At 40.4% G+C, this 14,998-nt stretch overlaps 1 protein-coding gene across 1 annotated transcript; it reads left to right on the forward strand.

The window, feature by feature from the left end:
- The first annotated feature begins 1,068 nt into the window (after window positions 1-1,068).
- Window positions 1,069-7,984, forward strand: PNRC1 (proline rich nuclear receptor coactivator 1). The gene is made up of 2 exons (XM_040474145.1): window positions 1,069-1,763; window positions 3,759-7,984. The coding sequence occupies exons 1-2, from the start codon at window positions 1,224-1,226 to the stop codon at window positions 4,200-4,202; spliced, it is 984 nt and encodes a 327-aa protein (XP_040330079.1). The 5' UTR covers window positions 1,069-1,223; the 3' UTR covers window positions 4,203-7,984.
- Window positions 7,985-14,998: the final 7,014 nt, after the last annotated feature.

The following is a 14,998-nucleotide window of genomic DNA, read 5'->3' on the forward strand; positions in this document are numbered from 1 at the left end:
GTTAAAACTTTGGTCTTGCCATCCCTGGACTGGAGTTCAAATTCTGCTATTAACTTACTGTATGATGTTTGACAAGTACCTTTTGCCTTTCTAAGCCGGTTTCCTCTCCTACAAAGGGGTTTAAAATATAGTACCTATTCCTTAGCGTTGTCGTGAGGTTCGAACGACATAATTTATGTAAAGAACAGTTTCTGGCACAAAAGTGCTTGATAAATAGCCACAATTTTTGTGTGTGAGCTCTGTGAGGGGAGATGATGAGCGTGAGATTTCCGTAACACACAGCTAGCAAAATACAGTTATGTTGCAGAGCTGTTTCACTTTCTCCTTTGAGACGCAAGCCTCCTTCTTTGCTTCCTCCCCAGTGTCAGGCACCGTTTCGTGATCCCAAACCTTCAGGTATAAAGACAGTAATATTTCCAATGCTCAAGTATTCATGGGGGAATTCTTTATATACTAAGGGGCCAATTTCAATCAGTAAGTCACTCCCTTAATTCTTACTCTGGTTACCTTGGCTAATGAACAGCATTGGTAGCCTGAGTAATGAAAAAAACGTAAGCCACACTTCGCCAAATATAAATTAAATGTGGACCGATTGCCAAGTACGAAATACCTATAACGTTCTTTGAAATCTTAAAAAAAAATGTAATAATGTTGGGATTGAAATAAAAAATACTTCCCAAGGTCAGTGGCTGAGGAGGCATTAGTGGCCCTGATGTTTCTCGACTCTTCTCCCGCCCCATCCCCATTTCCCAATTCAGCCTAGACCTAGCAATCCGACCACTGCCTTCGGGGCAAGGTGCGGGGGCTAGAAAGAAGGGTGGGGGAGGTGGGGCTGAAACGGAACTTCATTGTTCGCGGGACCGACTCTTCCCGAAAGAGCCCGTTGGCAGCGCCTGCGCAATGTGCGCTCTTTGTGCGGGGCTGCAGCAAGCTGGTTGTTTGTGTGTGTCTGTTGGAGGCGTTGGAGGGAGAGTCGGAGGGGCGTGGTCTCTTCCGTCGCATTCTGATTGGGCTCTCGCAGGAAGGTGGGCGGGCACAGGGCGGAGCTTCTGATAACAACACTCGGCGCTGAGGCTGAGGCTATTTGTTGCTGCGCCGCCACCGCCCGAACCATGGTCCGCGCTCCACTCGGGCTCTCTTAGCAGCAGCCGCCGCCGCCGCCCTGTGATCGCTGGCTTCACTTCTTCCTTCTCTTCTTGCTGAGCCACTTTCCTCCTAGAGCTATGACCGTCGTCTCCGTCCCACAGCGGGAGCCACTTGTCCTGGGTGGCCGTCTTGCGCCCCTGGGCTTTTCCGCCCGCGGTTACTTCGGGGCCCTGCCGATGGTGACCACGGCCCCGCCGCCTTTACCCCGGATCCCGGACCCCCGGGCACTTCCTCCCACCCTTTTCCTCCCTCACTTCTTAGGGGGAGACGGTCCCTGTCTGACCCCGCAGCCTCGCGCCCCAGCACCTCTGTCCAACTGTAGTCTAGCTACGGCGGGAGGCACCCCTCGGGCAGCACCAAAGAAGCGGCGAAAGAAGAGGGTGCGGGCCAGCCCGGCGGGGCAGCTGCCCAGCCGCTTCCATCAGTACCAGCAGCACCGGCCGAGCCTCGAGGGCGGTCGGAGCCCCGCGACGGGCCCGAGCGGAGCGCAGGAAGTCCCGGACCAGGCCGCCAATTTGGCCCCGGGTCCTGCGGCCGCAACCCAAACTGAGGAAGCGAGCCTTTTCCCTGGCCCGGTGCCGCCCGCGGTGCCCGGCCAACCCTCATTCAGAAGAGAGGTAAGGGCCGCGAGAGGGACTTGGGGACTGTTGGGGAGTTCCGGCCCTTCGATGGGTCCGGCCGAGCTCTGGAATCTGGGGCCCTGCACCGAGGGGTCGGGAAGAGGGGGGGCCGGGGTGAGGGGCGGCTGTTTACTCGGGAGGGAAGTTTCCGTGACGCCCGCTCTGTTCTAGCCCGGGGAAGAAGGGGGAGGGGGAGGCATGCGCTGGCGCTGCTGATTGGCTCCCGGAAACCAGCCAATGAGAGGAGCGGCTGCGCCCCAGCAACAGCCCCGATTTAGAAGGCTGGCTGCGTTCCAGGGGGTTTCGGTATTCGGGCGCGCGGTGGGGTGGGGGAGGGAAGGGGCCCGCGGGAGGCTGACGTCAGCGCGCGCTACGTGCGCCGCGCTCCGGCGCTCATGAAGGAGGCGAGGCCGGCTGGCAGTGGTAGGGGAAAGGGTGGGCGACCGCTTTCGGCTCCCAGACCGTCGGTAGTTCCAAGACTAGTTGGCGGTGCGCGTGCACTGTTTCACCGACCGGTTGTGGGACTTGGTGGGCCACAAGCGGCTCCATTCTGTTTGGCTTGCTTTTTTGCGATGAGAGGTGCCCCGTGTGCGGCGCCGGCCCAACTGGGGCTGTGTCCCTCGCCGGCAGACCTGCTTAGCTATAATTTTATCTTTAAAAGTTGGCAGGAGCGGTGGCATTTCTTGCCTCTTTGAAACGATAACATTTGCTTGCTAGTCTATTAGATGAGTGGAATTGTTTACATATACTTTATGCTGTACTGGGCTTTATTAATGGAAGGTAATTTTATTACTTGTGTCCAGAATGATGAAATTTTAGAAGTTATAAGATGAATTGGCGTTATGCCACCCAATTTCCGTAGTGTTGGGTTAGGATCAAAAGTTAGAGCCATTTGTTAGAAGAATACTGGAGAGATTTGTAGTTTCTCTCGCTGTACCCTTGGAAAAAAGTCAAATTTGACCGCCGTGATTACTTAATTATCTTAGATTCCGGTTTTAAAATTCCGTGGCTCTGAAATATGAGTAATAATGTAAAAGTGAGCTTTTGTACGTCTTGTTTCCTGGTTACCAGTAATATTCTTTTATAGAACTGTTAAAACCAGGGAACGCTGTTGGCAGTTACTGACACGGAATGTTACCTGGTGCCCAGCTTTCTATTTTTGTGTCCCGCTACCCTACCATATTCCAAGTGTTGGAAGGGCAGTGATCCTGATGAATTACCGTATACTTTTCCATTGGGTCGTGGCTCTCTGTGAGGATCACTTGAATTACGAAAGTGATTAGAACTGGTGCCGCAAATTTCTTGAAGCAGTTAAACCAGGAAGTGGGGGCAGGCGGAAGCAATTTTCCTATTATGTATTTGCTATAAGTATGTATACTTGGAAAAGGTAGTGATTAGTATTTAAATTTTTATATTTAAATATTTGAAATTTTGTTTTCAGAAGTTGGGAGGTAATTTTTCTGTGTTAGCCATTATCAAAACACTTAATCACTTAAAATACAGTTCTTACTAATCAAATTATTCTGCAATAATTTTAAAAGGATTTGTCTAAAAGGTAAATAGTAATCTCTAAACATAGTTTTTATTTTCAACCAGATTCAGCCAATCAAAATGAAAGCATGTGAAAATTTCTCTTGGCATTATCGTATTGTAAAACCTCTGACTTTGGTCAAAGAAAGGAGGTTGCATATGTTTGGAAGGGACCTCATTACTCTTACAGTTACAGAAAGATGAACTTGGGGTTACTGGTTTTTTTTTCCTTTGACATTTTAGAACTGATTCCCTACATTCCATATTGGTGGCAGTGGTGATTATATTTTTAGTAGTAAACTTAGATGTGTGCTTATTTTTAAGTGCAGTGAGCACATAAACATTTAGTCAGGTCAGGAAACTAAAGTCCAGGAGAAGAAAATATACTAGATACATGCTGTGAGGTTCGTGACTAATTTTTATCATGAACTGTATTCACTTTTATGTTCCTTGTCTTTGTAGGTTTTAAAATCAAAGATGGGAAAATCGGAGAAAATTGCCATTCCCCACGGCCAGCTTGTTCATGGTATACACTTGTGTGAACAACCAAAGATAAACAGACAGAAAAGCAAATATAACTTACCACTAACCAAGATCACCTCTGCAAAAAGAAATGAAAATAACTTTTGGCAGGATTCTGTTTCATCTGATATAATTCAGAAGCAGGAAAAAAAGCCTTTTAAAAATACTGAGAACATTAAAAATATGCATTTGAAGAAATCCGCATTTCTAACTGAAGTGAACCAAAAGGAAAATTATGCTGGGGCAAAGTTTAGTGATCCACCTTCTCCTAGTGTTCTTCCAAAGCCTCCTAGTCACTGGATGGGAAGCACTATTGAAAGTTCCAACCAAAATAGGGAGTTGATGGCAGTACACTTAAAAACTCTCCTAAAAGTTCAAACTTAGATCTCAGATTGCAGTATGTCTGTAAAACATTTTTTTTCCAAAATCCCTGGACTCTTGAAAAGAAAATTGGTACAGAAATGGAAATTTGCCTTGTAACATACAAGTGCAAAGGAGTTTCAAAAATTACAAAACTTGTATTATATTTTATATTTTGTAAATACTGTATACCATGTATTATGTGTATATTGTTCATACTTGAGAGGTACATTATAGTTTTGTTATGAAAGTATGTATTTTGCCCTACCAAATGGTAGGTGTTTTGTATATATACAGTGGAGAAATTTTAAGTGTGCTAAGGCACATGGAAGACCGATTTATTTGCACAAGGTACTGAGATTTTTTTTAAAGAAACAGCTGTCTAATCTCAAGGTGAAGATCTAAATGTGAACAGTTTACTAATGCACTACTGAAGTTTAAATCTGTGGCACAATCATTGTAAACATGGGGTTTGTTTGTTTCTCTAAATTGGTTTTTGCCTTCTAATCTGTAATTACTGGAAAACTCCTATTCCCATTTTTACCAAACTTAATTTCTGGGTTTTGGTTTATCCATTCAAATTTAAAATACCTCTAATTTTAATGCCAACAAAATTGGTTGTAATCAAATTTTTAAATAATAATATAATTTGGCCCCCCCTTTTATACTAGTCTTGATTCTTTGTGTGTGACTTTCATGTTTGAATGTGTGACTAGGAGATGGATTTTTAACTTTCCATTTTACTGGCTAAATGTCTTAGTATTATTATAATTGTCCTTCCTCCTTCTGATATTTAGAGGGTCCAATAATTTCACCGTACTACCTCTAAGGGGAGGAATTCCCCATTTTGCGATGGAAACTTGTCGAAAGTAAAGTTGGTTAGTTTATAACTTAGAATATATTTTTATATATGAACTGTTTCCTAAAGTACCATTTGACTTACCATATAATTTCAATGAAAGAAGATGACACTTGGTTTGGTTTATGATATTGAATGGTGGTACTTAAACCAAAGGAAGTGTAATTGATGTTAAAGTAGGTGGAGATTTGGATTCTAGAGTTTGCTGAAAGAAATATAGTGGCTTATGTAGTTTGAGTTTTAGGCAATACTTAGACAGGAAAAGAGTGTTAAGAGGGTATCTATGGTGGAATAGATAAGGTGCTACTATCTTTTGAAGAAAAGTCTTAGGTCTTGCACATTTGGTTCATGCAGGAGGGGAGACTCTCTGGCTATACAAAAGTGGGTGGTGTGGACACAACCTGAGAATCACTGTTACTGATGAGCTGTGCCAGGAGGGTATGGTAACTTGTTACATAGCCACCACAAAACCTGAGAACTAGTTAACAGAAGTGCCTGCAGTCTTGTTTACACAGTTCGTACATAATCCAGCCAACCATTCTTTGGCCCTGGCTATAAAATGCTTCATTCTTGCATGTATGTAGAGAAAGCTATACTTTGTTATTATATGTTATACATAGCTAGCATTAAATGCATTAGAAAAACTAACAGTAAGATTTCAATCTTGTAAAAGTTTTTTTAAGATTTTTTTTTCAAGAAGTGTTAACACTGGTAAAGGATTATTATAAAGGTTATTATAAAGTAATGGGTTTTGTAATTTGAAGAGTGAGTAAAGTTGGCTGAATTACACTACAGCTGACCTTGTGAAAAAGTATTAGCAAACTTAAGTTAATTTTGACGTTATAGTAAAATGGTATTCCGCAGCCTTAGTCTCTTCGGACTGCTGTGACAGTAGAAGGTGTGGGTAGCTTATATAAAGTTACTTCTCAATCCAGTTAGCCGGAAAGTCTGAGATTAAGGCACCAGCAGATAATGTCTAAGAGCCCACTTCATGGTCCATAGATGGGAGTCTAGGGGCTTGGGTGCTTTCTTGGACTCCTTTTGTAGAAATATTAAGCCCATTCATGAGGGTTCTCATTTCCTCCAATGTTACTGTCACTGCTTGGTTTTGTGGGTATATAAAGCAAACACTTCAGAGTCACCAGCGTTGGGCCTAAGTTTTTACCTAGTAGCCTGGTAAAGGGGCTCATCATTGTAAAGGGCTGAAAGGTTTATATGTGAGTGGAGATTGTTCTATGCAGTGGCACTTCACTATAGAGCATACCTGGATGTGAGGTATTTTGCTGAAGTTGCTTTTAGATAAGAATACAATTTGATACTACTCAACTCCTACTACTGATAAAGTGGCACATACTGTTGATACAGTAACACCATAGGACTTTTGTTTGCATTAATCTTGGTGCTAAGTATTTTAGTGTCCTTGTAGGCAGATAAAGGAAAAAGAAGGTAAAAGACCAAATCGCACTATTAGAAGGTTGACAGGAATCATTGTTTTCAAACTTAAAGGTAGTTTGTAAGTTAAAATACAGATTTTAAGGTGGTTTATGTGGTTTGTGAGTTAAAAGACTAGAATGTATCAGGCAAATAATGGACATTTTATTAGGACCAGAATTCAGGTTTTTAGGCATCCAGTTGACCTTTGAATAACATGGGTTTAAACTGTGCTAGTCTACTTACCCATGAGTTTTTATGAATACATATGTAAATATAGTATAGTACTGTACATGTTTTTTTGTTTTTGTTTTTTTCCTGGAGCTCACTTTATTGTAAGAATACAATATGTAATACATAGAAAATATGTGTTAACTGACTCTTACCAAGCTTCTGGTCAGTAGGCTATTAATAGTTAAGTCTTAGGGGAGCCAAGTTAGGTGCATTTTTGACTGCATGGGAGTTGGCACCCCTAGCCCCCATGTTGTTCAGGGATCAACTGTACTATGTAATCACCCCTTTCCTTCGCGTTATTTTAGTATAAAGCTTGTGTGTCATACAAATGTGGAAGTGAAATGGGGTCAGGTCATACCACACTTGGGGAAAACCACTTGTATTTCTTTTCCCTGGAACATGATCAAGCTAGCTAAAACCCACATTACTTGCTTTTGTCTTTACTTGCCCTCTTTTCAAAGCCCTAACTCAACTTTTGGCGATGAGAAGGAACAAAACCTAGGCCCTATCCCTGTGCTGTGCCCCTCAGCATCAGGCTCCAGAATGGATCTGGGAGAGGGCAACTGGCAGCCCACCCAAGTCAGGGTGAAATTGTGAGGAGCTGTTGCTGCGGTAGATAGGCTAGACTCTTGGATGCCTTGTCGTCCCTCAACCCCCACCATCTTCTCAAAAGCAAAGCATTTAGATGTCTGAGGGAGGGTTTGGGTTGTCCTGACTCAAAGCCATCCACCTCTGCCCTATTCCTGGTTCCTCCAGAGGCATAGTTGGAGAAAGAACCATATTAAATGGTTTAAGAATCCAAAAAAGGGCTGCTTTTGAGATTAAGGAGGCCTTCAAGTGGTAGCATAAAGGCAGGCAAATTGTGAATGGAGACACCAAGCAACCCCTTCTAGAAAGGAAGGGAAAGAAGGGTTTAAAGATGCAAAGGAACTTCTATTTGACATTCACATTTTGTGTGAATCTCCATTCCTGCCATTCCTGCTCAAATAGATGCAAATACCTTCACAAATAGTTGGAAAATCAATTTTAGAAATTCTGATCATAGTTTGAAAATTTCCTCAATATTTAGTCACTAGTTTTTAGGGGTTTTTTTTCTAGCAATGTGTTACAAATATTGAAACCAATGAGTTGGCTTAGATCTGACATCTCTCCCAGTCTGATTCCAGAAAATGGTTCATTCCTGTAGTTTTGATAACACATTTCTGTATAAGATTATAAAAATTCTAACAATGAAACTAATACAGAGTCCCTGTCTTTTGGAAAATAAAACTGTCTCAAAACACCCCTTCCCCCCTTGTTTGACATTTCTCAGTTCCTTTGTGACATTTCTGAGCAGCATGTCTACAGTTTAATGTGCGGGGGCTTACGTGTGAAGTATGTTCAGGAAATAATACAAGGATAAATGGCAGAACAGAAAGCTAACTACAGGTGGCTGGGGAAGAAATAAATGACAGATGTAACTAAAATACAAGTTGCATTCCCCTTCCCTACAACAACAAATGCCTGAGGGGGTGAAAACAAGTCATTATTACCAGAAGGTAGTGACTAATTCTGGTGAGTAGGGATTGTCTACTTCAGAATCTGGTATCTTAGAAGCAGCACTGAATTGGGCCTTAAGATATTTGACATAGTATTTGACATGTTAAGAAAAATTGTCAGAGTAAAAGTGCATGGACAGTGGTGTAAAAAGATGTGGAAGACTTGCAGAGAAAGGAGATACAATATATTGAAGGGTGTACTGGGGTAATAACCTGAAGGGCCTTGAATGTCATGCCAAAGAGTTGCAACTTTATTCTGCAGGCATGGCAGAGCCATCAAAGGTAAATAAGGGAAAGAGAGGGGCGCCTGGGTGGCGCAGTCGGTTAAGCGTCCGACTTCAGCCAGGTCACGATCTCGCGGTCCGTGAGTTCGAGCCCCGCGTCAGGCTCTGGGCTGATGGCTCGGAGCCTGGAGCCTGTTTCCGATTCTGTGTCTCCCTCTCTCTCTGCCCCTCCCCCGTTCATGCTCTGTCTCTCTCCCAAAAATAAATAAACGTTGAAAAAAAAAAATAAGGGAAAGAGATTCCTGCTTTAAAAAGAAAACGGGTGAAAATATGGAGAACAGCTTGGAAAGGAAAAGCTTGAGGAAAAAGTATATGTCAGTAGTTTAAAATAAAAGAAATGGGCTTAAGGACATTATCAGAGGGAATACCCAGGCATGGACTTATACTTGGGAGATGTTTTGAAGTTAGAATTAAGACTTAACCAACTGCATGGAGGGTAAGAAAAGAGTTTTTATTTATTTCAGGGTTGTTTTTTGTTTTTTTTTTAACGTTTATTCATTTTTGAGAGAGAGCGAGTGAGAGTGTGGGGGAGGGGCAGAGAGAGAATGAGACAGAATCCAAAGCAGGCTCCAGGCTCTGAGCTGTCAGCACAGAGCCCGACGCGGGGCCCAAACTCACAAACCGCGAGATCATGACCTGAGCCTAAGTCAGTTGCTTAACCCACTGAGCCACCCAGGTGCCCCAGAAAAGAGTTTTTAAATTGGGCAGTTAGGGAGATTAAAACTAGCAATTAGAGAACTCTAGAGGGGGATCCGAATTATAGAAGGTAATTTTGATTTGCATGTTGAATTCTGAGGGGCGTTTAGGATAGCCACATGGAAATACACAGCAAGTGGAAAATAGCTCAGGCCTAGAAAGTATAGCTTTGGTAAGTGCACAGAAGCACTAATTACAACATGAAAATGGAACTGAAATATGAAATATTTTGTCTTCCTGTAGCCTCTCCCTCACAAGGCTTAACACTTAACAGTACTCTTGACCTCACCCTTTCTGCCTCCCATGGACTCTGAACTTCACCTATGATAGCAAATTGGTTTGTTGGTATTGCCTCTGAATGGTGTTAAATGCTGGTTGGTTCTCTACGTACCTGTAAAAGTCTGTTAGGAAACCGTTTTCCAATTTAAGTTCTGAATTCTGATATTGGGGGCCCACTTGGTGCAGTGAGAAAATAATAAAGTTTACTTCTCTTTTGTTAGTCCGAGATTTCAAGCTGGGTAAAACCAACCTTTTATAGTTTATTTTATTTTTAAAGATTTATTTTTATTTTGAGAGATAGAGAGCCAAGGGGGGGTGGGGCATGGAGAGGCAGAGAGAGAGGGAGACAGAATCCCAAGGAGGCTCTGCACTGTCAGCACAGAGCCCATGCAGGGCTCAAACACAGAGATCATGACCTGAGCTGAAATCAAGAAGAATCAGATGCTTAACCAACTGAGCCACCCAGGTGCCCCTTATAATTTTATTTTATTTTTTTTAGTTTACTTACTTTGAGAGAGACCGAGCAAGCAGGGGAAGGGCAGAGAGAGAGAGGGAGAGAGAGCATCCCAAGCAGGTTCTGCGCTGTCAGCACAGAGCCCAATATGGGGCTCAAACTCACAAACTGCAACATCATGACCTGAGCCGAAACCAAGAGTCTGATGTTTAACCATCTGAGCCACCCTCGTGCCCCTCTTATAAATTATTTTAAAAGTAATCTTTAGGCCCAAAGTGGGGCTCAGAACTCATGACCCCAACATCAAGAGTTGCATGCTCTACCTCCTGAGCCAGCCAGGCACCCCTAACATTTTATACTTCTATTTCCCTTTTTGGTGCATCTCCCATCTCCGAATGACCATCATATTGCCGAATACATTGTCCTTTATTTAGAGGGTGGAAGGCGCCCCAGTTTCCATGGCTTCTACACATACTTGGGTATGGAAAGGCTGTTGGTTTCATCATCCTCCCATATATTAAATTTTTGAAAGACATTTGCTGAACTAAATACGTTTTAAAATCACGGGCCTGTCTTGCTAAGCATCCGATTCCTGAGCTAACTCCTCAAAGTTGTTTTTTTGTACTCCTTTTTCTCCTGAATCCATAAATCTTCCAAAAATCACCAAATACAATTTTTTTTACAATGATTTTCAAATGGAGAGAGTATGTTTTGAGATGAGATGGCAGAAGTGTGTACATGCAAATCATGTATAATTCAGGAACTACTTCTTTTTAATCAGAAATTTGAGAGTACATTTTATAGAATGCTGTTTATAAACACAAATTTAATCTTTGAAAGAAACTTTCTTTAAAGTTTTAGATAAGCTTCTTTGTAGGTATGGGGTGGATTTTTAAGAGTTATGGATAATCTATTTTATGCTTCAACTAAATCTCTTTTCTTTAAATTTCTTGGATTAGGTTGTCTTGAATTAATCTCTGACAGTTTTCAGATTGTTACTTTTCATATCCTTTGCAATTATCTTGGAATTCTAAATTAAATACGCTGAGATGTAGAAGTAATGTTCCTAACACCCAGGAACTGTATTTATCAAGTTTAATCTCATGCTATAATCTCAAATAGAATTACAGTTTAAGATTTATAAACGGTGTTGGTTGCGTTTACTGAGGGTCCATTGTTGAGATCTTAGAATTCATTTTATCTTTTTTGTTTGATTGTTTTGTTTTGAGGGAGAGAGAGAGAATGAGAGGGAGGATCTTGAGCAGGCTTCGTGCCTAATGCGGGCCTCAATCCCATGACCCCAGGATGATGTCCTGAGCCAAAACCAAGAGTTGGACACTTAACCGACTGAGCCACCAGGCTCCCCTTAGAATTTATTTTCTAAAGCAGAATTTATAGTAATGTTCCCTTAGTGTAGAATCGGTGACACAAATGTAAAGTTCTTTCTGTTCAAGGAATAATTTATCATGCATTGTGGCATTAATTCCAGTCTCTGAATTAAGTAATGGTAGGAACAGAAAAAATGGGAGGATTGGCAGAAGCAACCTTCATGGAAAATTATATGCACCTTTGTCAAAGGAAGCTATATGGTATATTCAAGCTCCATTTAATTAGATCATGTATCTTGAACATGTAATAACTTAAAAGACATTGATGATAATAATGAAAATACTTCATTTCTTTAGTGATTCACACAATAATAGCCTTTATGGATAAGAAAGGATTCAGGGAAGTAATTTTTCTAGTCTAATACATAAAGTGGCAGAAAATATGTGGTATTTTATATCTGGTTGTAAAGATAAAAGATACTAATGAAACTCCTCCATAGTTACTCCTAAATTATTACAAATAGTTTATTCTAAAATTAGAAATTATCTTGATTAGTTGCCAAAACCAAATTACAAATGGGTTCTTAGCAGTCTGGAGTCTTGGAGAGGGTATGGCACGTAGAAAACATTTTGATGACTTTTGATTATTTCCAGCATGCAAATGTCTTATTGAAATTGAACTCAGAATTGCCTTCTACAGTAAGATCTTTTTTTTCTTTTAAGGTTTTATTTTTAAGTAGTCTTCATACCCAACATAGGGCTTGAACTCAACCCCAAAACCAAGAGTTGTGTGCTCCGACTGAGCCAGCCAGGTGCCCCAACAGTAAGATCTTTAAACAGGAAGATCTTTATTATATACTGTACTTAGCAATATAGAATCATAGAGAGCTTTGGTTCTTCCTATCAAAACCTTGGAGATCTACAATTACAAGGGATCATCTTGCTATAAAATAAGGGTTATCAATGGTTGAAATTATCCTTACTCTTTAAGCGATCATTTACTGCTCTCGAATTTTAGAATGAAAGGGTTAATATCAACACTCGGATTGCCCTTTTCCATTAGCTTTCCAAAGGTCCTACTCATTGTGCATTCCTTAATCATCTGTGTTCTATTAAGTTCCTGTAATCTGATGCTTGAGACCACAACCTGAATTTCCAAAGAAGAATTAGGTTTATAAAGTTATTCGACCGTTTTCTGATCATTTTTTAGCTAACTGAAATACTCTATGAACACTCCAGTTTTCAAAATTTTACCATTAAATTCAACATAATTGGAAAATAGATGGATATACTGTATATATGTAATATATATAGTAAGCAAGTACAATCTACTGTTAATTGTAGAATTTAGGTAGTTGGTATACGGGTATTCACTGCAGAATTATTTTTTTACTTAAGTTTTGTAACAAAATGTTAATAGAATTGGGCAACATGAAGGCTGCTTTACTAGTTCATTCCAACATTATATGTAAGTTGAGTAATATGCCAATAATTTTAAAAGCTTACATGTACCATACAGGACAAATAATCTTTGAGGTTGTAAACTGTACATCTCTGGTTATTTTTTCTTTGCACTTTCAAATAGTCTGGTTAGTTGGTTATAACACTTCTAAAAGAACAACTCTAGTTAATGACAAACACCAAAGCCTTTGTAAATAAGAACTGAAAGATTAGAGAGAGGATAATGTATTTAAGCATTGGCTTATGTGGGAAATCTGACAGTTGACATTAATGTTAATATTGACATAAATGTTAATGCTTGAAGAAAGTTTAATTAAGGGAGGATGAAGAGGTAGATGGAAACTACATAAAGATTATGAAGGGGACTTATCACTGTCCATGGTTTGAGAGCAAAGTTAAAGTATCTACAGTGTAACCACTTTAAGAAAATATGTACAACTCCCAAAAGAGAAGAAAGGAGATGGCTGAAGGGCTGGTTAGCATTGAAGTGACTTGGGAGCAGGAGGGCAAGGGAGTGTAAAACGCTTAACTCTTGGTTGGTTCCTACTCTTGAAACCTTTAATGCTGAATTAATACCAGCGGTGCCAATGGAAAGCTAAAAGTATTTAAAATTATTCCTTAAGAGATACAATTCCAGTTTCAATGACAGACATGTTTCAGACAAAAACTGCCACCTTTTCAGTCAAACAAAACCTCTTAAAGAGCATCAGTTATATTTGACCTCTAACAGGCAGCTTAAAGCTCTGTATGAAGTACTTTTCATGAGATATTTTAGAATAAAAAATTTTCATCATGTTTTTAAGTGGTATTTTTTAAAAAAACTCATTTAGTAGATTATATGTTGAGAGAATTACAAAGTATAAAACAATGCCAAAAATGGTTCGACTTTATATACCCATTAAAAATTGTACAGAATACCCTAACAAAACCAGAACATTAGTATACTTAATTCAGCTACATTTAATATTTTAAGGCCAAAATTTGAAGGTTTAGTGACAATGAGGAGTATCAATGCTTTTCTGCAAGGTTCTTTTGAAATTATATAAATATTTCACAATGTGTTAAAGTAATCTTAAATAACAATCCTTCTCATTTTTAAAATAATAAGATTGCCTATAGGGTGCCTGGATGGCTCAGTCAATTAAGCATCCACTCTTGATTTCGACTCAGGTCTTGATCTCACAGTTCATGCGATCAAGCCCCATGTGGGGCTCTGTGCTGACAGCGAGGAGCCTGCTTGGGATTTTCTCTCTCCTCTCTCACTCTCTGCCCCTCCCCTGATTGCATGCACTCTGTAAGTAAATAAATATTTTAAAAATATAGAATACTGCCCAGAAGAGTCTGACCAGTTGTATAGCTTATGTCAATTTTGAAAAGGTCTTCAACAGACTACTGTTCTCAACTTGTAAAGTATTATTTTCACAAAGTAGATACTGCCTCACCAATGTAATAGAAATGATTCTTAATCCCTTCCCCTCAAAAAAGCCATTAAAATTTATTTACTTAATATTAACTTACTATTAAAAGAAGTTGGCTATCACTTGGGGCTTGGAAGACTATTTTATACTGAGATTTCTTGAAATTAAAGTCAACAGCATTTTAAGTCTATAGTATTAGGATAAGCTAAGAAAACTAGAATGTAGTTATTTCTTTAGGAAACAAGTGATCATCATAGCAAAGAATTCTGGTTTTCCTCAATCTAACTCTACTATACCCTTTCTAAAAAGTGCATAGGATTTAGGCATTTAGTTCATAGAAGTACACTCATAAACTAGAGTAGTAATTTTGCTTTGTGTTCCAATTACACTTTAAAAAAAAATTTTTTTAACGTTTATTTTTGACAGAGAGAGCATGAGAGTGGGGAGGGGCAGAGATAGAGGGAGACACAGAATCCGAAGCATGCTCCAGGCTCCGAGCTATCAACACAGAGCCCGACGCGGGGCTCGAACTCACGAACCGTGAGATCACGACCTGAGCCAAAGTTGGGCACTTAACCAACTGAGCCACCCAGGCGCCCCCCAATTACACTTTTTTAAAAACTTTCTTTTTTGAGAGAGAAAATCTTAAGGCTCCACACTCAGGAAAGAGCCCAATGCAGGGCTTGATCCCACAACCCTGGGATCATGACCTGAGCCGAAATCAAGATTGGATGTTCAACCAACCGAGCCACCCAGGTACCCCAAGATATCCTCGATTTTAACTTGTAATCTATTTACTATAAACATGTAGGTTGGATATGGTGTTTTAAATTAAATG

This window comes from Herpailurus yagouaroundi, unplaced genomic scaffold, assembly GCF_014898765.1.
Source record: "Herpailurus yagouaroundi ecotype Mexico unplaced genomic scaffold, PumYag 139, whole genome shotgun sequence".
NCBI lineage: Eukaryota > Metazoa > Chordata > Mammalia > Carnivora > Felidae > Herpailurus > Herpailurus yagouaroundi.